The sequence below is a fragment of the Ceratotherium simum genome, chromosome 2 (genome assembly GCF_057802395.1).
Source record: "Ceratotherium simum simum isolate JZ-2026a chromosome 2, ASM5780239v1, whole genome shotgun sequence".
Lineage (NCBI taxonomy): Eukaryota > Metazoa > Chordata > Mammalia > Perissodactyla > Rhinocerotidae > Ceratotherium > Ceratotherium simum.
The window spans coordinates 12,588,296-12,611,328 of NC_141901.1; the positions used below are offsets into that span (position 1 = coordinate 12,588,296).

At 46.5% G+C, this 23,033-nt stretch overlaps 1 protein-coding gene across 2 annotated transcripts in view; it reads right to left on the bottom strand.

The window, feature by feature from the left end:
- The window catches only part of ASTN1 (astrotactin 1), a 308,295-nt gene that overhangs the window by 19,320 nt on the left and 265,942 nt on the right, over positions 1–23,033 (bottom strand). For both annotated transcript variants that reach the window (XM_087438277.1, XM_004425007.3), the window contains exons 17-20: positions 15,997–16,265; positions 9,841–9,974; positions 5,920–6,071; positions 4,750–4,885 (exon numbers count right to left, since the gene is read on the bottom strand). In XM_087438277.1, the coding sequence (XP_087294403.1) occupies positions 4,750–4,885; positions 5,920–6,071; positions 9,841–9,974; positions 15,997–16,265 (691 nt within the window). The remainder of the gene's footprint in view (positions 1–4,749; positions 4,886–5,919; positions 6,072–9,840; positions 9,975–15,996; positions 16,266–23,033) is intronic.

Sequence of the window (23,033 nt, forward strand, 5' to 3'; positions counted from 1 at the left end):
GGCAGACCAGAACCAGGTCCTCAGCTTTCCCCTCCTACCCACACAAGGTGGCTCAGTCTGTTCCACTGGCCTCTGCCTCGTGCCCACTCCTTAGTTCAGATCTACCATCTGGCCTAGTACTAAACCCCACCCTGACCCTCATCCAAAATCCAGGATCCTGCTTCCCTTCTCTCTCTGCCATCCCTCTCCTACTAGGTCCCAGTGGGCTCTTTGCACCCAGTCCCACACACCGGGCTGCCTGGATCCCTAGCAATGGCAGCCACCACAATTTTCCATCATTGGGCCCCCACACATCTGATGGGCTTCTTGGTACTGTTTCTAGGATTGTAACTGAGGCCACCCAACCTGAAGCTGGTGCATCCAACCAGCCCTGTCTGGCACCTGCTACATTTCCTAGTTCTGTTCTACAACCTGGGTCTCAGGCCGAGTCTCAACTCCCTCCTTGGCCCTCCTGCTCCAGACTGTCAGGGATGGGCCCAGAGGTAGCCAGGGCAGAGTGCACCCCTGCATCTCATGGTCTGGGATTCCCAAACACAGGTGAAGATCCTCCTCCCACCTGTCTGTGTCCCCTTCCTAGGGCCGGAGTGCTGGGGGAGAGGAAGGGAGAGAGTCCGAGGATTGACACTGTTCTACACACCTCGCTGGACTGCCCTCTGGGGTCTGAGTGAGCCCCCTTCTCTCACCAGAGAGCCTGACCATAGGGCCCCTGATGTGTAGGGAGTCCATCTCACCGCCCAGGGGTGGGCCACTTGATCTTCGTTGCAGACTCTGCCCTGACCCCACATCTGGTGTCAGTTCTCATTGGAGTCAGGAGATAGGAAGCCCTGTTCTCCCCCAGGCCGATGCCCTGTGGCCGGCAAGGTCACTGGGCTGCTAGCACGAGCCCAGCCTGTGTCCCAGTTCTCACCACTGGGCTCTCTTCCTCCACTGCCCCCTCCCCAATTGCGTGTCTGAGCCCGCACTCCTAAGCCCCTGCCCTGGTTTCCAAGGCTGAGATCCAGCCTGCCTGGTGCCCCATCCTCTGTAAAACGGCCCTGCTTTGTCTTCTCCTGTCCGCCTCCCAGGGTCCTGAGCACGGCCTTGGAACTGCGGGTCAGGGCTGGAGTCCTGCTACCTGTGACGGGCCACATGATGCTGCCTGCCTGTGTGCTGACAGGCTTAGGGGTCACCTGCCCTAGGCTGCCTGTGGCTGGACTCCAGCCACATTTTGTAGCCCACCATTATTTAACCCCAGGCCTTTAATTTCTAGCAGACTCCCTGGACTGTGATGGGAAACATCCTAAGCCTCAGGTACCAAACTGGCTATCAGCTGGGCCCTCTCTCCCAGTGCCCGGGATGGTGTTGTTCCTCACACACACACCCCCGCCCCCCAGCTTGTCCCACTCCTCCAGGCAGCTTTGCTTTGTTCCTGTCTTGCTGTAGGTTCCAGCTGAACTCTATGGGCTCCTGAGCTGGGACGAAAATGCCTGTGCTTCAATTAATTTGCACATTACTCTGAAGGGGCGATTAGTATAAAATTTAGGGTCCTAAGACCTTACTATTTTTAAAAGCAAAGCAAAGTATTAAGAAAGGAAATGCTTCCCACAGTCTTTTTTGTTTTAACTTTATAGAGGAATAATTGACAAATATAATTGTCCCACAGCCTTCTAAGTAAAGACAACGCTTGTCCTAAGAGCCGTTCCTCAGCCATCCCGGCTCCCGCAGTCCTGGAGGGACGCTAAAAGAGTCACCTGCTTATTCTTACTATTCAAGTCCAGGGAGACTTCACACATTCTCCTGGGAAATGGCACATGCAGTCATTTCAGGAAGGCCTCTTCCATTATTGTTAGCATCATCATCCCACCACTGAACCCTTACAGGACAGTAAGAGGGTTAGCTGGAATCACTGGACAGAAGAGATAAGCCCTGCCCCTAATCCGGAGGGCTAATGTGTAAGCACATTGACTGCCTCATCCAAAGCTTCCGGGCCCTGTCCACAGCTGCCTGGCTGGGACTGTTTGGCCTGTCCTTAGAGCCTGTGTGACAACACCTGAATCGTGTGTGTGTGTGTGTGTGTATGTGTGTGTGTGAACCCACACAGCCTGGCTCTGGTCCAGGGCCGGGGTCTTTAAGGCCTGAAACTTGATGTGCATGCAGTGAACTGGGGCCTCCTGTCAAGGGCCGACTGCCTTTGTCTGCTCCTGTCACGCTCTCTCCCTCCAGATGGCAGTTTCTGACTGCTCCCATTCGGCTCCCTTTTTCTGAATTATCCGTCCGCTGTCACATGCCCAAAAAGGCAGCAGCTCTCCTGTGAGCGCATGCGGTGACGAGGGGGTGGTGGGCTAGAAGGCGGAGGAGTCACCTCCCCACTCTGGCCTCAGTTTCCTCATTTGTAAAATGAAGATGTTAGACCAGACACACTAAGATCCCTTTCAGCCAGGGATTCTTAACTGTTTTGTACCATGGACCCTTCTCAGAATAATGTTTTTTAAATGCATTAAATAAAAAGCACAGGATGACAAAGAAAGCCAGCTCCGCTGAAATGCAGCTCTACCTCCGTGGACCCCAGGTGAAGAGGCAGCTCTATGCTTTAATTGAGGTAATAAGATCATGGGACTAGATCCTTCCAGTGGCCTGAGTGGCTGGGAGTGAGATGCAGTGAGTGAAGAAAATGCAAACCCTGATTCAGTTCTTAACCACCCGCCACGCCCCAGACAACCAACTGTGTGATTCTGGGGAAGTAACTCAGTGTTGCTGAACCCCAGATTCCTCAACTGTAAAATGGAAACAATAACCCTAATCTGGCATGGTTAGGGAGTCCCCAGAGGCACCCACACATAGTAAGTACTCCATAAATGAAGGCTGCCTTCTTCCATTTTATAGATAAGAAAACTTAGTTGCAGAGACTTTGTCTCACTTACAGTCACTTACTGGTTAGAAACAACACCAGGCTTGGGACCCATGTGTTCTTAACTCTTAATCCAGGCCCCTCTCCTTATTCTAGGGACTGAAGTTGGCTTCACTCCTTCCTTCTATGGAGAGGAAGCTCTCTCCCAGGCCCTCCCACGGGCCCTCTTTGTGTGATCTGCAGCGCCATCTAGTGGAGGTTGGCTGTTTTTCCCCTCAGCCAGGGCATTGTCTCTAACTTCTTCAATAATCAACATTGACAGAAAGTTCCTATTTTACAAGACATGAGAGCGCAGTACTGGAACTTCACCAAGGATAGTAGGAGTGGGAGAAGGTATCAGCCTCAGATCTTTGATCAAGAAACAAAGCCAAATCAGGCCAACATGAGGAGGGCCCCAGGGTGGGTAAGAGCTGGCAGTTCCCACAGATAACCATGCCAGCCTCAGGCTCCTAGGGACTTTGAAATTCCTAATTAACAGTTGTGACAGTTACAGGAATTACTGAGCCCTTATTATAAATGATCATTCCAGTTTCACTGAGTTCGAGGCATTTTACACCAGGTTAGGTGGTCTCTACTCCCAAATCTTTGTTCCTTTCGCCTCTTCTCCTCCTAATGAGGGGCCACAAATGCCCCATAGCAAGCGAGCTGATGAGAACCATTAGTGGACTGACTTTCCTTTGTCCTAGTATTATCACTTCTGTCTCTATATTTTCCAGCTCCTCTAGAATACCACTTTGTCTTTACGTATTTTACTTTCATCAGCATGGCCCTCTAGTTACATCTCTTTTTCCTCTATCGAAGATATTCAGCCTGAACATTTGAGTTCATCTTGCAATCAACGCCACTCACATTTCTAGGCTTTTCATCTTTGACCTCTTTAAATGTGGAAATGGAAATGATTTATTCTGGAAACCTTGACTCTAGTCTTGTGATGTCATGTGTAAACTGTTAAATGTTTTTCATACTGATGGGGTCAAAAGGTTCCAGAAGTACATCACTATGGATTCTGCCTAAGCCCCCACATTTTCCCATCATGACTTAGATTCCATCACTATCTCTCCTCTTTTGGTGTCTTTTACGTCTCTGCCTCACAAAGATTTTACAATTGTTCCCATCGCACAGGGAGAAATGGGGAAGGGCTCCCAGAGAGAACAGGGCAGTTCCTAGCTCCATGATATAGGAATTCACTGTATTTTCTTTGAAAAAATGCTGACCTTCTCTAATCTCTATAAACTCTCTACTTTGATGCCGCTCAGCTAGCTTTCCAAAGCAGAGTTCTTGGTATTCTACTCCTTTCCTCCAAGAAAAATTAACAATCTCCCCTGACTAACAGCATTCACTCGATTTTCCCAGCCTCCCTTTCTTCCATTCCTTTTACTTGCCGTCTGCTTCCGCCCCGCTGGACCACTTTCTACTCACCTTCGTGCCTCCTTGCCTTTGCCCTTGCTGTTTCCTTGGCCTGATGTGCCTTTTCCAACATTACTCTACCTACTGAAATTCCACAACCCAATTCAGACGACGTCCACTCCAGTGAGAATTAATCACGTCTTTCTTTTCTCTTCGACAACATGTTCCTTGCTCTTCTATCTACCATTTATTTCATTCTGCCTGAGGTTAAAGTTGGTTGTTTATATAGTTCCCCTCTAGGTTGCAAACTCTTTGAAGGATGGGGCTATATTGTCTTTCTTGATCCTCTCCCTCCACTGCCTGGAAAGTTCTCTATAATGCTGACTGGGACAAGACTTGAGAAACTCAAAATATGCTTCCAGGTCTCTAAAGGAACTCAAGTAGCAAAAAGGAGCCAGCTAAAAGCCCTGGGACCTTCAGAGTAAGGAATAACCGGGCAGGTGTGTGTCACTCACATGTAGATGGTGTCGGGCTCCAGGCATCGTATAATCAGAGAGATGGTGGTGAGCTGCTGGTCTGGCAGCTGAGCAGGCATGGCACAAGGAGACTTCGCTCCAGAGATGATGTCGTCCCCAAAGCTCAGCACCGTTTCTGCCAGAGGGGAAGGAAAGGAGACGACGTGAGGAATGGGATCAACTCGACGAGAACTTAACAATAAAATTGCGTGGGCCCCAGTCTTCTTAGATTCCCAGTAGAGAAAGAAGACCTAGAAAGAATGGTCTTTTCTGACTGTTTCATATTTAACTAGTCAATTTAGAGCCATTTGTCCAGAGTTAGTTCAGAAACAACTAAGGCAAGATGCACATACCACATCTGCAAGCTCTTTAATGAAGTGTTCTTGGCACGGGCAGAGAACAGCTGTTCTGGTCAATGGCCATTGCCAGACCCTCACAGTACCTGTGCGCATGAGGGGAAAGGGCCTCGGAGGAAGCAGTGGACAGCTCTCCATGCCTGATGGCAGTGCACATGTCTCCCAGCCTCGGTGATAGTTTCACCAGAAGCTATTTACCCTGAATTAGAACGTGGACACCACCGTCCTGCTGATGACCACACTCATGCGTAAGTTTTAGGAGTGATTTATGTCGATCTTTCCCTATGTGTAGAGAGCAAAACACTAAGGCACGGAACATTTTTCATGGGGTGTTTCCACTCCTTTAAGGCTTCCCTCTTCTAGCTAGACCTGGCAAAAGCAGGGTTTGCTTTGGGACAAGACATGGGGTAAGCGCATCTATTTGCACATGCTTTTGCCTAGAGGGGGGTTATTAGCAAAGGAATTTTTTTCTGTAATCATGGCAGTGGTTAGCACAGAATTGTTTCCTAATTGTGGGCTAGGATAACTAGTGTACGGTATTGTTGTTTCTTTGTGAGTGTGCCTAGAGGCAATGAAATGGACACCTCTTTTATAAACAAAAAGAAAAACAGAATCAAAACAAGACTTTGTCAGATGCTCACCATGCAAAAACTCTTAAACGGACAAGACGACAAGACGGCTGCTGTTTCTTTTCCCTGCTCCTCCTGCATTGCCCTGGGATACGGGGGACCGGGGCAAAGCCAGGAGGCAGGACATTTTCTTTCCTTTTTACCACCCTGGATCAAGGTGAACCCACGAAGTGGGAGATGCTCACCTGTCTCCACTTTGGAGTGGTCCATCCTGTCAGTGACCTTCTCTTGACGGATGAGGTAGTCGACAATCTGCACCCCGATTGGAGGCTCTGAGTGTTCCCACTCCAGGACCACGAGGGTGCTGCTGGGCTCGTGAACCGTGGAGAGTCTCAGCCTGAACGCAGACAGGGAGAAACATGAAACGGGGACCCAGCTGAGGCCTGAGATGGTCTTCTGATGCCACCACTAGCCACCTTCTCAATGGTTACACCGTAAACTCTTCTTTCTAGCCTTTCTTAACCAACCACTACAATGATCTCTTTGAAAGCCTGTCTCCTTCACTAGAGGGTAAAGGTTCTTGAAGATCCTTGAAATCTACATTTTATTTATCTAAGTGCCTGTTACAGATTAGGAACTCAACACATATTTGTAAATAAATAAATAAATAAGTAGGTGAGTCAAAGATGAATGAACGCCTGCATCTTACAGGGTCAGTGGATAGGGCTTTTGGGATAGCCTTTTATAGGTCTTGAAAATATAATATCTGGATTTACTCTGGAAAATAAGAGCATGTGCCTATAAAGCTCATACCAAGGCCCATTGAAGGTGGTGTCTGAGAGAGCCTGGCATCAACAAGGCCACAGTCAGCTCCATTCCCATAGCATTACCCAGATCTGCCCTGCTGCTGGACCTGTTTCCTCTCTTGCTAAGGGTACTAACACATCTTCTTCCCCAGGCCTTCTGCTGTCTGGGCCTTGGAACAGACTCAGTTTGGAGGTAATGCTCTTAGGGGCTTTACTGGGCAAGAGAAAGTTGGCCACACATCAAGTTCTCCTCAGGTTGATGTCCTGTGTCTGCAAACTCAGGTTCTGACTTCAGTCTTTGCTCTTGGGTTCCTATGAATATCCTGATTCCTGATTCCAGTCTTGCCCTGCTTTTCCCAATTCATGGTCTCCTCATTCCACGTGAATTGTCCATTTTGACCACTCTTTTGCCTTGCCGTCTCATATCTCTTTGTACCTTGAAGAGACTCAATAAACATCATTGACATTCACTGGTATGGATCTCCTAATGGTCCAAGTGGTTTCAATTCGCTGCCTAGCTCTGACTTCATGTGTGTGTCTCAGGTTTCTCACTTGCTTCCAATTCCCTGTTTCTTCCTAGACCACTGGCTTCTGGGAATCTTCCCAGTTCCTGCTCACTCCAGCCTCCCTTCCTTACGTGCATCCCTACATTCACTCCATCCTTGGCTCCTATATTTTATAACCACCTATAGTCCTGGCCCTCTAGCCTCCACTCAGCTCACAGATGACTGCCACTGTTCTCAAGGATCATTGGGCAAGATATGGTGGATGGATGACACCAAAGAAATGTTAATTTCAATTCAACAAATATTTATTAAGCACACATTATTTATAAGAATATGTTCGGTGCTGAAGATGCAGTGGTGCACAAGCCAGCTCCAGCCCCTTCTTTTATGAAATGGTCAATAGACAAACATACAATTATACATGTGATTATAATAATATGTGATAAGAACTTTAACAAGAAATCGTGGGAAGCTGTGGGAGCAATAGCAAGGAATTCAACTAGTGGGAAAATAATGCAAAACACATGCTCTTTAGTGGCTTACTATGAAGGAGTGCATAGTTTGCATATGACATTAAAGATGGAATAGACCCAAAACAGTGCGGATATTGACAAATTCATTAATTAGAGTCATATGCAGAGTGCTATTTTGAAGACAAAGCATTAGGAAGCTTAAGGAAGTAACTAAGCCTTTCTGAGAACTCAGATTCTGTGAAAATATGGACTAAGGCCTCTACTAAGAAATGAGTGCGTATGATTTACATAGACTTGTGTAAAACTAGAATGCATTTCTATTTCCAGTTACCCATAAAAACTCAAGAATCTGAGGTCTGCCACTGAAAGAAGTGATTAGAGTTGACGAGGAAAGTGAAGTCCTTAATAGATGTTCCTGTTTATGGAAATTTAGCCCAATTTGATCTTTAGCTACGACATTTAGTAAACAGGTTTAGAAATGAAATCAGCCCTATAACACTAATGGCTGGATCTTGAGTCCACCTGATGATAACTGTTTGGTGGCTTCAGCGTTATGTGTCAAAGGTAGCTTTCTTAGTTGATACATCAGTCTAGAAGCACCACCTTCTTCTACTGGCTCCCTTCTACCAAAAGAGAAGACTTTTACTAACAATGAGCTTGATTGTCTTTTGACTCAAGAGGTCCAAGCCATGGCTATAAAGAGCCAGAAGCCAATGGCTGGTGTATCTAAAACTACCCACAGAGAGAAGGCCTGTGGACCAGAGAAGACGTTGGCTCATAATGACGTTCTACTATTGTGTTCTCCTCTTTCTCAGTTTTCTTGCTGCTCAGTCCTGGCCCCCCCACCTTTTTTTTTTTTTTTGGTGAGGAAGATTAGCCCTGAGCTAACATCTGTTGCCAATCTTCCTCTTTTTGCTGAAGAAGATTGGCCCTCAGCTAACATCCGTGCCCATCTTCCTCTACTTTATACGTGGGACACCCACCACAGCATGGCCTGATAAGCGGTGTGTAGGGCTGTGCCCGGGATCCGAACCTGCGAATCCCGGGCCACTGAAGCAGAGTGCGCAAACTTAACCACTACTGGGGCCACCGGCCCCAGTCCTGGCCCTTTAAAGCCCATCTGCACTTCCACGTAACAGGCCAGGCAGAGGGCAGTGTTCACCAAGATCAGCCTCTATTTGCTTGTTTCCTGCTGCCATCTTCTTCCTGGTGACTCAGCTCTCCAGTTACCATGGGTCCTGATCCTCACTTCGGGCTTTCTTTGCCTTACAAACCCGTGGAGTCATGCTCCTCCAGCTTGTCCTACCAGCACTCTTTAGTAGACATGATATTTCTGTGCTTCACTCCCATGGCAGATGCCATATTAGAGGGTAGAAGGGGCTCCTGCCTCGGGCCCCAGCCTGAGAATTTACATGACCTCAGCCAGTCTGTTCAGCCTTCCCCAGAGGGGAAGGAAATTGGATGCATTCATTCTCAGCCACCTTTGCAGTACTTTGTCCTCTGCTCACCCCTCAAATGCAGACACCCTCTAATGCTCATCCCTGACTCTCTGCTCTTCCCAGTGATACTTATTCTTATTTCTCATAGCTGTGGCTCCGTTTCTCACTTCTTTGGGGTTGATTTAAATCGTCTTATCTCTAGTGTTCACGTTTTTACAGCTCCAGACCATCTTTCCCTCTGACCACTGAACACTTCTGTAGGACTATCAACTATAACGCCAAGGCAGGTCAAAACGGAACCAGCCTCCTCCTCAAACCTGCTTATTCTTTTCAGCTGTGGCCTATTCATCTTCCCAGCTACCCAGGTCATTAGTCTTAAGTCCATTCTCAACTTTTCCTTCCTTCTCACTCCTACAGTCAATCAGTCACCAAGCCCTGTTGGTTCTACCCAAAGTCATCTCTCAGTTGTATCCTCGCCATATTATGATGGCTAAGATCATGGCCTCTTAGCCATGGCTCTGCTTCCTGCTCTATGACCTTAGAAAAATTATTCATTCCATCTGAATCCATGTCCTTGTCTATTAAGTGGGGGGGATGGGGGGTGAAAACAGTACCTAGCTGCTCCACACAGTGCCTGACAGCTAGTAAGTGTGTTGATGGCCTAGTAAGGGTCTCATTATAGAGCTCTAACGTCCTCCACCGCAGCAGCACTTTTACCCTCTTATCTTTTAGTCACGCTGTCCTACTTTCTTCACCTTCAAGGAGAAATTCAAGTGCCAAGAAGATTGAAAGCCCCCTGAAGGCAGGTCTGCACCATGTTTTACTTTCTGTTCCCCAGTACACGGTCTATGGCTTTGCAAATAGTAGACACTCTATAGCACACGTTCACAAAACGATGCTGAGGCATGCATGCAAGAGAGAGGCAGAGAAAGGGAAGCGTACACAGGCTGTGGGAGAGGCGCACAGGTGGGGAGTCCATCAGCTCCGAAAGCGGTGGAGTCGCATCGACACCAGTCCTCGATGACATCTCCAGTCCCTGAGCACCACAGAGAGCTCATGGTGGCCTCCTGCAAGAGCTACAAGAGAGGGCAGAGAAAAGACTGAGTGTCGGAGAGCCAGGCCTGGGTCACAGAATCAAGAGGCAGAGCATCAAGGCTCTGCTTGGCCCTAAATAACTTCCAGCCAGTAGGCTGTAGCACCACTTCACCATTTTTTGATCTAAAATTCCTACCAGAGGAGGTGGTTTCTGGGAAGCCTAGACCTTGTAGGACCTCAAGGGCACTTCTCGCTAATTAGTATAACAGTTCATCCCTGTGGTTAAGGGCTGTCACCTTAGAAGCAAGTCTTACTCCACCTCCCATCTCCCTCCTATTCCATTCCACTATTCCACACCTCAGCCTTTAGCAGCAATGACCTCCTTCCCATACACTCGAGGGGGCTGCCCTTACCACTCTTCCCTCTGCCCAGAGGCACTTAGCCCTTTCTCAGATGACTCTCTGTGCATCCTCATCTTCACCGTGCCCCAGTATTTCCTCTGCATTCCTTCAGCATGCCTTGTATCTCACTTGCAATGTTTATGTGGTTCTGCTTGGGTTGTGTTATGCATTAGGCCTCTCTTTTCCGGTAGAAGGAGGAAACAATGTGGCACACAGGCTAAGAACTGCGCTTGGGAGCAGTCTGCCCCGTGAAAACTCCAGCTCCGCCTATCACTGCCACATGACCCTGAGCAAGTTACATACCTCAGTTTCCTCAATGGTAAAATGGGATAAAAATAGCACTTTCCTCATCGGGTCCTTGTGACGATTAAATGAGATAATATACGGGGTCTATGCTGTGCACACATTAGTTACACATAAATAGTACACATTGATCATCAGTAACAGCGAGCAGTTATGACTGTCTTTGAATGACAGGGTTGGGTCTTCTATGGAAGCCTGTAAATACCATGAAACCTAGAACAGTTCCTCACATGCAGTTTCACAGCAGATATGCACTACCAAATACAAGGACAAAAGAATAACATTAGACCAGTGAGGGAACAGAACTCGTGATAGGGGCGACTCCCCACTGAAGAAGTGGATCCTGACGGGTGCCGACCTTGCAAGGGGACTCTGTTGCCTCCAGGTGGGGTGAGCCCAGGTGGGGAGAGGGGGAGACTGGCCGCAGGGCACATGGCTGTCCAAGCTGGCCAAGGTCAGAGCTTTCTCTCTGGGTCAGCTCAACAGCTGCAGCCTCTGCTTGTCCCATGATTCTCTTCTCTGTCCCACTCTCACCACATCCACACATAATTGGTAAATTAGAGAAAGGAAGCAGCTATCCTGGAAAATTTTAGGCCAAAAAATTAAAAAGCAGGAACGAAAGAAAGGAGGAGAGGAGAGATAGAGGGAGGGAGGAAGGAAGGAAGGAAAAGAAAAAACAAAAAAGAAAAAAAAAAAGAGAATAAGGAAAAAAGAAGACAAAACTTACAAAAATGAAGATGTCCAAGCCCAAAGCCAGTATCCTATGTTCCATTCTTTCAGAACTTAACAAAGGCCATCCTAGGTTAGAACTGTTGAAATAAGGGTGCATCCTGACCCCGCTCCTCAGATTGGGAGCCTCTAGGGAGCAGGAACCAATTCACGATCATCACTGTGTTTGGGTAGAGTTTTAGAATTTACAGGGCCCTTTTAGGTGCTAACACTTTAGTTTGGGCTCCATGATAAGCAGTATCATGATAGACTGGAGGACACTTAGAGTCCAAGAGGTTAGGTGACTCGCTCAGCATCACAGGCTAGTGAGTGGGCCTGGGCTCGAACCTGTGCTCAACGGGACCAATTTGGCATCTCAGGCTCTTTGCATCAGGCTCTCTCAGGTAACACTGTAGCCACCAGCTCCCAGCATGAAGCCCGGTACGCACTAGGTGCTAACTTTATGCTCAGCCTGACTGAACCAAACTCAAATTAAAAGGTATGTTTTTTAAACCAGGAAAACAGACTTCCTTGGAGATAGGTAGAATAAAGAGGAATTGTGGCTGCTGCCTTACAGTCTTCAATCAACAAATGGCCAAGCACCTCTAAGGGGCCATTTCTTACGCAGAGCAATAAGGATACAGTGGTGCATAAGACATATACGGCCCCTGCCCGCATAAAGCTTACAGCCAAATCATAAGCAAGCAAACAGACACACAAAAGCTACATAAATAAACAAATAACCACAACTGTGGTAAGGGCTCCAAAGGAAAAGGGTGTAACGGCGACAAGAGGGACAAGGAGGAGGAACAATCTCACAGAGGGATTTGGGAAGGCCTCCATGAGGATGTGTGTTTTTATCTGAGCTCAGAGGGATAAAGAGTTATCTGGTCACAAAAGTTGGGGAAGTTTTCCAGGTGGAAAAATGAATATTAAGAAGATTTCAGCCTGGATGAAACTTGACTTCTAAAATCAACTGAGGGCTGGCCCCGTGGCCTAGCGGTTAAGTGCGCGCGCTCCGCTGCTGGCGGCCCAGGTTTGGATCCCGGGCGCGCACCAACGCACCGCTTCTCCAGCCGTGCTGAGGCCGCGTCCCACATACAGCAACTAGAAGGATGTGCAGCTATGACATACAACTATCTACTGGGGCTTTGGGGGAAAAATAAAAAAAAAAAAAATTAAATTAAAATCAACTGAGAAAAGTCTTGTCTGGCTATAAGAGACAGAGTTGGGGGCAAAGAGACACTCAGCAAGTGGAGGGAGACAGGGCTGATTACAGAGGGCCATGCGGGCCATGGTAAGGGGGGTGGTGTCACATTCTAAGAGCAACGGTAAGCCATTAAAATGTTTTAAACAGGGGAGCAACATGGTCAGATTTTCAATCCAAAGGAGTAAGAACCAATGCTTATGATGACAAATATTTTAAATGCCATTTCTTCAAAAGCTTTAACTTTCTACCTTGGATTCACACCATTCCATGGGAGTTCCTACTCCTTGAATCATAGGCTATAGGTAACTGTAGAAGGTAGGATGTGAGTAGAAGAGAGGAATCAAGAAGGAACCCTTTTGAGAAAGGAAGAGAAAGGAAAATTACATTTTTCCTTAGTACCTACAATGTGCCAGGTGTTAGATGAGGAATCCTCATTCATTATTAGATTCAATCCTGATTCCGGCAAAGAAATAAGATTTTCCCATTTTTGTTATTATTTTTCTCTAAGGAGAGCTGCTGAACTTTCAAGCCAAGTTCATCTTTCCATTCATTTCTCCATTCATTCATCATTTCATTCATTTATTGAGCAGAGTGCCAATGATGTGTCAACTACTGCTGGGCCCTGGAATTCCACAGAAGAAAAAGCATTTGTCATAGTCTAGAGGAGAGTAAACAACTATGTAAATGGCTATGATAGTAGGTAATGTGTGCTTTAAGAGACGTATGTACGTATACGATGAGAGCTACATGAAGGGACACTGAGTCGGCCTGGGAGAGTAAGGGAGGGCTTTCAACAGCTGGTGACGTTTGAGTTGAAACTTGGAAGTAACAGTAAGAGTTTGCCAGTGGCCGGAATGTGGGAGAGGGCATTCCTGGGAGACAGAGTTGCAAGTCTGAAGGGCCAGATGCGTGAGAGAAAATGTGTTGTGTTTAAGCAGGTATAAGGAGTCAAATTTTGGAGGATAGAGTATAAGTATAGAGCAGTTACAACCTAACCAGTAAGTGAAGACAAAATGGCTGATGAACTGTGCTTGTAATGACGTGCTAAGGACTTTAAATTGTATTCAATAGATTCTGCAAAGCCACTGAATTACCTTGCTGCAATATAATCAGAAGTCCGTATTAGACAGATGACTGACGGGTCTAACAGGGAAACCAGTAGGAAAGCTACTGTAATAAGAGGATGGTAGCCTGGTAGTACAATGGATGACCGAACTAGTTAGACTGTGACGGGGGTATGATAAAAAGAGGCTGGATTCAAGATATTTTTCACCCTTGGTGATGGAATAGATGTTAGGGAGTGACAAGAAAAGTCTAGGAAGCATACCTGGTCTCCAGTTTGGGTAACTTGGTAGAAAATAATGCCATTCACTGAGATGGAAGCACAACAGATACAGTTTGGGGTGGAAGATGGTGAGTTCAAGTTTGTTGGGTCTGAGACACCTGATTGGTTATATGGTTTGACCTACTTGTTTCTGGACTGTAATCACAGAGAGACTGAAATATGGCATTAGAGATTATCGAGTCCAACAAAAGGAGGACAAGAAGGCCAAGAGAGGTTAGAAAATTCGCCCAAAGATGCACCAGAGAGGTAGAGATGAGAACACATACTGAGTTACTAATGCCATGACTTAGCACCCCTCCCCTTCTCCTTTGCTTCTTCACTCCTCATCTCTATTCTTTGGAAGAAAGGGCAAAATTAGAACGAAAAGCAGAGGAGCAGAGGGAATAGTGAAGACAGAGTATGTCTAAGGAAGAAGAGAGAGAAGAAACACATGACGATGACTGAACTCCAGCTCGAGCCACCTTGTCTATGTGTTTAGAAATTAAAGTGTTTAAAAGATGGCCAGATGGAAGATATCACTCAACCCCTTTCTTAAGACCAGTGCAGGGAGACAGGGAAGGGCCAAGGTTTGGCAAGTAGAGGATCCAGAAAGGGGGCTTTGAAAGACAAAACTTCCTTCAGCTTCCTCATTTGGCTCATGATGCCCCTGCAGGAAGCAGGCACTCCTTGCCCTCCTCTCCCACCAAGCTCTTCTCTATTCTGCAGCTTTGCATGTCCCGTCCCATAGGATGGTTCTGCGGGTGAGCTCCCTGACTCTGCTGTTCCCAGGCAGGTGCACAGGAGCTCTTGGGATGCCAGCTGCAGCAGCCTTGGGGGCTCACAGAAGAGAAAGTGGGGCAGGTAAGGGGAGGGCTGGGCATTGGATTAAAGCCACTGCAGCTCTGGGTCTCCATGGTGACACAAGCTCCTCCTGTTCTTCATCCTTTCAAGCCCCCTCCATTAGTCTCTTCTATCCCACTCCTCTTCTTATAATCACTTCTATCAGATTCAAGAGGAATTTGTAGGCCCAAGGAACAATTTATCTTTTTGGTCCTGTGAAGAACCTTATTTTCAAACACTCAGTGAAATATCTGTGGCAGAGGCAGATAGGCGAGAGAAACACACACACATGCAAAATCCCTCCTGTTGGTTTGAGCATCACTTATGAAACAAACTGTGACACACCAGGTGTCCCTTAAAGGAGGAAAGAGAAAGCAATTATCACCCCACCTGGATGGGCACACCTCTCAGGCAGGTAAGCAGCTCACCGCTGTGACTATGTCTTGTCCCCCATGGTCACCTTTGCTTATAGTCTCAGAAGTTCCACACCCTGAGCTTTCATCTTTTTATTTTTGTCATTGTTGTCGTTGTTGTTGTGTGTGTTTTGACCCACTCTGTTCTTTATGTCCTTGAGGAGATTGGAGAGCTAGGAAATGCACTAAGTCCGTGCCTCTGTCACATTTCTCCAGCTTACCCTTTCGGGTCCATTCATTTCCTCCCAGCACCTTTGGTAAGGGAGCAGCAGGGGGAAAGGAGGGGTGGTTGGGAATGTCATGACTTAGCCACATAATATACGGCAGAAAGATCTGCACGGACTGGCGTTTTGTTCTTAGAGTCAGAGTGGAAACCAACCCCCTCCAGGCTAAGGCAGCCAGATCCTTCCCTTTAGGATCTGTGCCTCGTGTGCTCATTCCAGTCTAGCTGTAGCTGGTCCCAGGCTTGGACCAGTTAGGGGAGCTGGTCCACTTCCCATGCCAACAAGGGGAGGCAGAGCTGAGCCTCCTCCCACGACTGTCCCCCGAGGCTTTCTGAACAACGACTTTGGTGACTGCGAACACTATGCCTCCCTATCTACCTTCTGCCTTCCAGCAGAAGACCTACACAAATGCTGAGTTGTGACTCCCGAGTCATTACCATGGGTGTTGTAGATGCATTGACTTGATTTAATATGCAAACATGCAAATCTAAGCAAATTAAGTGTCTGGATTAGCTAAACAAAAAGTCTCACTATCCGTATTCTAGCATGGAGCTCAACTGTGCCCTTCACCTCCTCAGGCCATTTGGAGAGCCCTCTGTAGTTGTTGACCTCTGTGAGCCAAGAGTCCCCGGCCTCTCACCCTCTGGGTCTGGTTGTTAGTCACCAGTTCGTAGATGGGGGCTGCTCTGGTCACCTCCAGCAGAACTGGCTCGGCAGGGGTGTCAGGGCTGGATGTCACATGACACAGAGGGCAGGACGAGGGGCATCGTCCCTTGCTCTGGCACTCCATGCGGACTCCAGCCGCCATGCGCTTGGTGCCAGACTCCGACAGGCTGGCAATGTATTCCGGGAACGTCAGCACCTTGGGGTCTCTTTCCCGCTCCTCCGACTCATCAGATGGGGAGTTGCCTGCCAGACACAAAATGAAAAGGAACAGTGAGGGAGGCGAAAAAGCAAGGACTTGCATGACCTCGTGGCTCTTGAGTGCTGGAGTCAAATCCCTGAGGGGTCAGAAAACACCACTGAGGGGGTAAGAGTGTGATTCTGTCATCCCACTCAATCTGGGGAGCCCATCCTCCCAGTGACCCACAGAGTTGGGAATGGCCCTTTCCAATGTGAGGCCAGGCTGTTTCCTTTCTGGGACTCATCAGCTCCACTGATCTCTCAGAGGGAAGTTTCTGCAGTATCTATGCAGGATCTATGACTGCCATCAACGATACAGACAATAACAGCAGTGATTGCTCTGTGACTCGTTTCCTCATCCATAAAATGGAGATATTAATAGTACCTACCTCTAGTATCGTGTGATGAATAAATGGCAAAATGTTTTTAGAGCACATACAGTGGCTAGCGCATGTCGATTCATCATCATCATAGTTTTAATCATAACTATTGGTAAGATTTATTGAGCCTGTGCTATGAAAGCGACATCTGTCCAAGACCTCTTTAACCCTGACAACAACTCTCTGCATGGAATTCTATCATTACACCCATTTTATACATGAGGAAAGTGAGGCCAACAGCCTCAAGATCACACAGCTAGGATATTGTGAGAGCTGGGATCTGAATCCAATTTTGTCTGATTCCCAAACCTTTAAGTCATAGGAGAAGAACAGGACTTCTCTGCTTCATCATTAGTCAATGTATTGAAGATGGAGAGGGAATTCTGGCTTTTTCAAAAAGATTTGCACTCCAAAGCCTGAGAGACAGGTTTGTGTCACCCTTGCTTGAGAAGTAAAAGAGAGTTAGGGAGGTTCTTGGTTTATTTTTGGTGACAAACATGGGAAATGCCTACGAGAAAATAATAGTTTGTTCCCTATGGAAGAAGGCCCTGCTTGATAGTTCTCCTCCAAGCCTTCATGATCTTCCATTTAACTTGTTAATTCTAAAGGAAGATGGAAGTAGAGCCTGCTGACAAAAAGCCCTGGGCTCCTTAAGCGATCCCTGACCCTCTGTGGCACAGCTGTCATGTGGAATATTAAACAATTCCAGGGAGAACCCTGAGCTTTTGGAAACTACGGGCAGATACAGAATATTCACTCTGGTCCTCTCTGACCCATCAAGAACGCCATACTTGATGGGCCAGATCTTTGGGGGAACTGGTTGGAAGGATTTGCACAGTGTTCTAGAAGGTGCTTGTGAGATATGACTCCTCAACTTTACAACAGAGTTCTCTCTTATGGGGTCCAGGGAGCTCTCTGCGCTTCTCCCTCGTTTGCTATATACTATGAGCCCATTTGCATCCTCAGGAGGCATTTCAGCCCTGTTGTTTCCCAGATAAGCATCATCATTACGTGGATGAGGCACTTTTACCCAGAAGCTCCAGTGACATGGGGACTCCTCTCGGGCACTAAGGCAAAGGATTCACTCAGTGACTATAAATATGGGGTATACTTCATTTCTCATTTGCGTTTTGTTTAATAACGAACCCAGAGTTGAGCTCAAGCCCTTCCTAGGTTATAAGAGAACTGCATAACTGCCCACACCAAAACCAAGACTGATGATATCAAACAGGAGGCCCAGGAGCCCCCACCAGCTAGCCCCCAAGTTGCTCCAAGCCACGTAAATCTTGATTGACAGTCAGACTTATGCAACTCACGGCTGGGAGTGTTTGTGAAGTGGCCATGATCTGGCAGGACTCTCCTCCCCCAGCCCCTGGCCAGGCCTCCAAACTTCTTCAACCGGCTGTATGGACTGGGCAGGGATAAGTGGGGGTGGGGTGAGGTCTTTCCATCCTTGATGTGATTTCTAGAAAAACAGGCCTTCATTCACTGGGAAAGTAAATAAAATTCCAAAAAAAAAAAAAAAAAAAAAAAAACAGTAAAAATATGGCGCTTGTTTTCAAGATGAGATTTTTAAAACATTGCCGTGCAAGCCTTGCCAGAGAGCTTGAGGGTCTCTTAGCGGACCCTCATGCCCCTTACAATCAGATGCATTTCCTTATCAGCCCACAGCCCTCCTTGTTGAGAATGTTTTCAACAGAGGCTGGGCAAAGCATTTCCATGAAATGACCACTAGATGGTGATATCAAGTCTAAAATGACTTGATTTTGAGAAATCAAGTGAGAAAAGAAAAGGTGTGATAAATCCTGTGTGGCCACTTAAGCACCAGAAAAAATAAATTTATGGAAAAGTAACACCTGGTGACTTGAAAAAATTTGTGGTGGCACAGTTTTTTTTTTTTAATAGAATAGTAAAAAAAAAATTTGGTAAGTAAAACAATTCCATAAAATTTTCCTAAGGAGAAAAATAGAGAGAGACGTAAAGTAATTGTGAGAGACACAAGATAATGAAGGGCAAATAAAACTCACAGGGGAAAATAAAAATGCCCCTCAATATCCTTCACAGGGAGTAAAAGTTACCTCAGGAGAAATAATATGTCACCAAATTCCTTTTCTTTCACCTCTAATCCCGAAGTATCCAGGAACTCCCCTCCACTCCCTATCTACATGTCTCTCTACATACCTACCCCCTGCCCATTCATTACATAGGAGGTACCGTTCTGACAGACAAATGAGGCCACTAGAGGGCACTGCAACCCCAAACACAGCCTGGACACGAGTGAAGCCTCCCTGCCCTCCAGCACTCCATCATTAAAGCTTGTAATTGCTGTAAACATCTGAGGGGCTGCTCCCCTTGCTGCTGTCTTCTGGCTATCCCAATTAAAATCAAGATGCAGCTAAACCATCTCAATATCCTTCAGCCCTGGAGAGGTGCAAGGCTAGGGAGAAGAGAGGCATGTGAAGAAGGTCACAGAAGAAGTCGGTGGGAGGTCTCCAAACTCTTATTTGAATTCAGAATCGTATTTTCCTTCTCCTGAAAATATTCAGGTCCATATAAAGCGGGCCCTGCTAGAGGCCAAGACTAACTGCCCCTCTGGTCTCCTCATCATGCAGGATGGAGCTGTCTAGAGAGGAGCTGGATTTACACAGAAGTAATGAGCAGCAAACTCCCCCAAGCCATCTATTCAGGCTCCAGCAAAGAATAGAGATGTGTGTGAGGAGGAGATTTTTCAAAGAGGAAACGCATTTTCCATGTGCAGTTAAAGATACAATGGGGGAATACTCCTTAAAACGATGGAGTCCAGCAGTGAAAGCCCAGATAAATCTCCCTTTGCCCAAAGAGAGCACCTATAACCATCATGTCTGTGGCAAGTGAGAGTGGTTCAAATCCTAAAAGCTTCAGGAGTCTGATCTTTGACACTTGATTTTAACTCCCTCTCAGTGTTGAAGTGGGTGGTAGAGAGGTCTATGTGTGGAGTGTCCCAGGGAGGAGACCCCACCTCACTTCCTTCCGGTTCAGTGATGCCCCCTTCCATTGCCCCCTCCAAAATACTTCTTCCCTCCTCTGTCCTCTGGATCCTGGGTAGAAATGCTCTAGTAATGTGAGACACTATATTGTCTTAATAAAATGAATATTCTATTTCAACAAGTACACAGTCTCTGGACATAAGAAATAAGCTACAATTAAGGTCTTAAAAGATTATAATGGACAAAAGTACGTTCTGATTAAGACTACCCAGGTGTGGCCCCCCTCTCACTCCTGTTTGCAGAATTTACCCCATTGCTCTCAGGGGAGGCTCTGGAGTGCAGCCATGACACTTAGCTTTCTTGCAAGAAGAAGAACAGCCAACCTGGAATGTAGTTAACAACATAAAACTGCAAAGCATTTTGCAAATACAGTTTGCTATAAATAAATGCCATTTGCTTTAGGCTAAATCTGTATCCTACAGCACTCAGTGGATGAATTTCCCCAATAGAATATTGTAGTATGAGAATATTGGCAACCGCAATGTTCAAAATCTCACTGTGGATGTGCCCATGGCCTTAGGCATGTACATATTGACCCACCTAGACTCAGGAGCATCTGAGAGTGATAAAAGTGACTGTCCCATCCTCATGCAGGCTCTACTCTGCTGGCGGCAACTGATGGGTCATAAAGGTGAATTCATTGTCATGAAGTAAATTGGTACAATTCCTATAGGATTCTGGGACTGCTTAAGAATCTCTCTCCTGAGTTGGTGCCCAAGGCAATGAGATGCTAATGACATCACAGCCAGAACTACAGAGGCAGTTCATTAGGCAGCGAAGAAATCAAATGCAAACTAATCAGATCCCAGTTTTTGAAGATAGCTTAGGATCCACAGGAAAGAAAGCGTGACATGGGGCAAATGAAGCACAGCCACAGCAAACTGCGCGCTGAAGCCCACTGACACCCTGCATTCCAGGTCCTACCCCCAGCCATCCCCACCCCAGTCTACTCCTGTTCATACCAGATGACCTGGAGTTATCTGAATTCACATTTTCATCCATATGCTCAGGCTCAAATCAGTCTTTCAGGATGTTTAATCATGTCTTTAGACAGAGAGGTCCAGGTCACTCTGGATGGACTTAATCTGAACTCCTAGACCTGCCATGGGACACACTCTCCGAGACTTGAACAAAATACAACACGACGCATTAATAATCAGGGAAAAGAGGGTAGGGCGTAAACTGGCTGCTTCTCTCCACACCTCTACATGAGATGATGAGTGCTCTGGGGTCAGGGGCTGTGTCTTCTTCATCTTTGAAATTCCTTTCCCTAGTTCAGGTGTATATATCCATATCCATATCCATATCTCTATCTTTCTATCTATATCTATCCATGGATATACATATTTTTTGGAGGGGAAAGGGGAGTCACTACAGTAAGTCATGACCATCTATTTAAATTTTAAAAACAAGTCAAACATAAAGCATTTGTCAACAGTCTCTAGTCCCTTACTAAAGCTTTAAACAATCAAGCAGCAAGAACAACGTGTTATTCTGATGACAGCCAACTCTGCGTCTCTAGCTGGGATCTTTTCCACAAGTTTACCAGAACCTTCATACGCTTGCCTGAAATCCAGTTGAATGTCCAACAGGCACCTCAAAGTCAACACGTCCCGAACTGCTGACGTCGCTCCTTCACACTCTCCCCAGAACCCGTTCCTCCCCTTGTAGGCTCTAGCTCTGCAAACGGCACCAACTTCCTAGTTTCTCGAGCCGGAAATCCTGGCTTCGTTGTTGGTTCTGTCCTGCTCTCCCAATCAATCGCCCAGTGTTCTCAAGTCTCCATTTCTGACCTCCCCAAGCCATCCACTTCTCTGCTTGCCCTCTGCTGCCCCAGGGGTATGGTAGTTTAAAGTGTGAGGTCTGCGTCAGACTGCCTGGGTTTGATTTCTCACCTTCCCACTTGCTAGCTGTGTCATTTGGGGGGAGTGTCTTAACTCTTCTGTGCCTGGGCTTTCTCATACATGAAATGGAGACAATAACTGAACTGATTGAGTAAGGCTGTGGTAAAGATTAACTGACACAATCCGTGAAAAGAGTTGAGCAGTGCTTGGGACATAATGAGTACTCTCTAAAATTAATTATTCTCACAATGCCTGTCTACTTACCTGCCCTGCCCACCAGCCATACCATTAAATGGTGGGCTCCTTGAGGGGTGAAACTGTGTCTTATTCTCCACTATAATAATCCACAGTGCCTAACATGTAACGTTACTACTGCGTTGGGCAATTCATTAAACAAATATTTATTGAACGCCTACAAATGTTGAATTAATAAATCATTTATAATGACTTGTATACAAAGTGACTACTCTCTGTGTTCTGCAGGTACTAGCTAGACAGAGTGGGTTTAAATTCATTTCTTGCTTTGCTGTCCTGGGTTCTTTTGAGATTTTCTAGTTTTCTTCTAAGAAGAGGGACATCAATCCAGAGTGAGTCTCACTACTATCAGGTACAAATGGGAATTGGTCAGAGATAACCTAGTTGCAAAGATTTGAGGAAATACTGCGAAAGTACATTTTGTAAATTTTATAAAACATACACATGCATCTCAAAGGTCATTCATGTGCATTGGGTTGTTACCCTGGGATTTGAGGATTGAAGCTTAAGAAAAGGAGTAGCCAACTATGGCACTGAAGAGCAGACAGTGGTTCTCCTGTGGCTAGAAAATGTGAGAAAGTTGTAGCCACTGATGTCACAAAATGGCGAAAGGACGTGACTGGTGCCTGGGCCTGGGAGGCCATGGGTACCAAGTAGTGGCTGAGGGGGAAGGGACATCACTGTGGGGGCTTTAGGCAGCTCTGGGAGAGAAGTGACAGCAGTCATACTGAGATTCCTCATCACATGCTCCACTTCACCAGCAAAAAAGGCAGTGGTTGTGATAGAAAGAGAGAGAGAGAGAGAGATTCTGGACCCCAAGGATGGTCATAAGAAGGAAAGATGAAAACCTTCATCTTCTGCAGTTTTTCTATGTTGCCCAGTCTCAGCCCGCACACAGGATCCCATCCATGATTCCAGCCACACACTCATCAGTACCCATTAGCTCAGAGGAAGCACATCTTTCTTTTAGGATTAAATACTGGAAAACCACTGGTTCACAACTGTCCAACGTGTGCAGACACAGTCCCAACTCCAAAGAGTTTATATTCTTGCCCTTTCCTACAAATGAATTCACAATTAAAAAAAAAATCCTTTGTCAGGATGTATCCTTGGCTTTTTGTTCTAAGATTAAAGTTACTGTACTCTTGGGATCTAGTTCTTTGGTATTTCTTCAGGAAGTTTCTGGAAATAGCAGATAATCGTTGTTATAAGCATGAGCAGCATCCCCGGATGTGGAGAGGTCCAGTGTCATAATTAGCAGTCATCAAA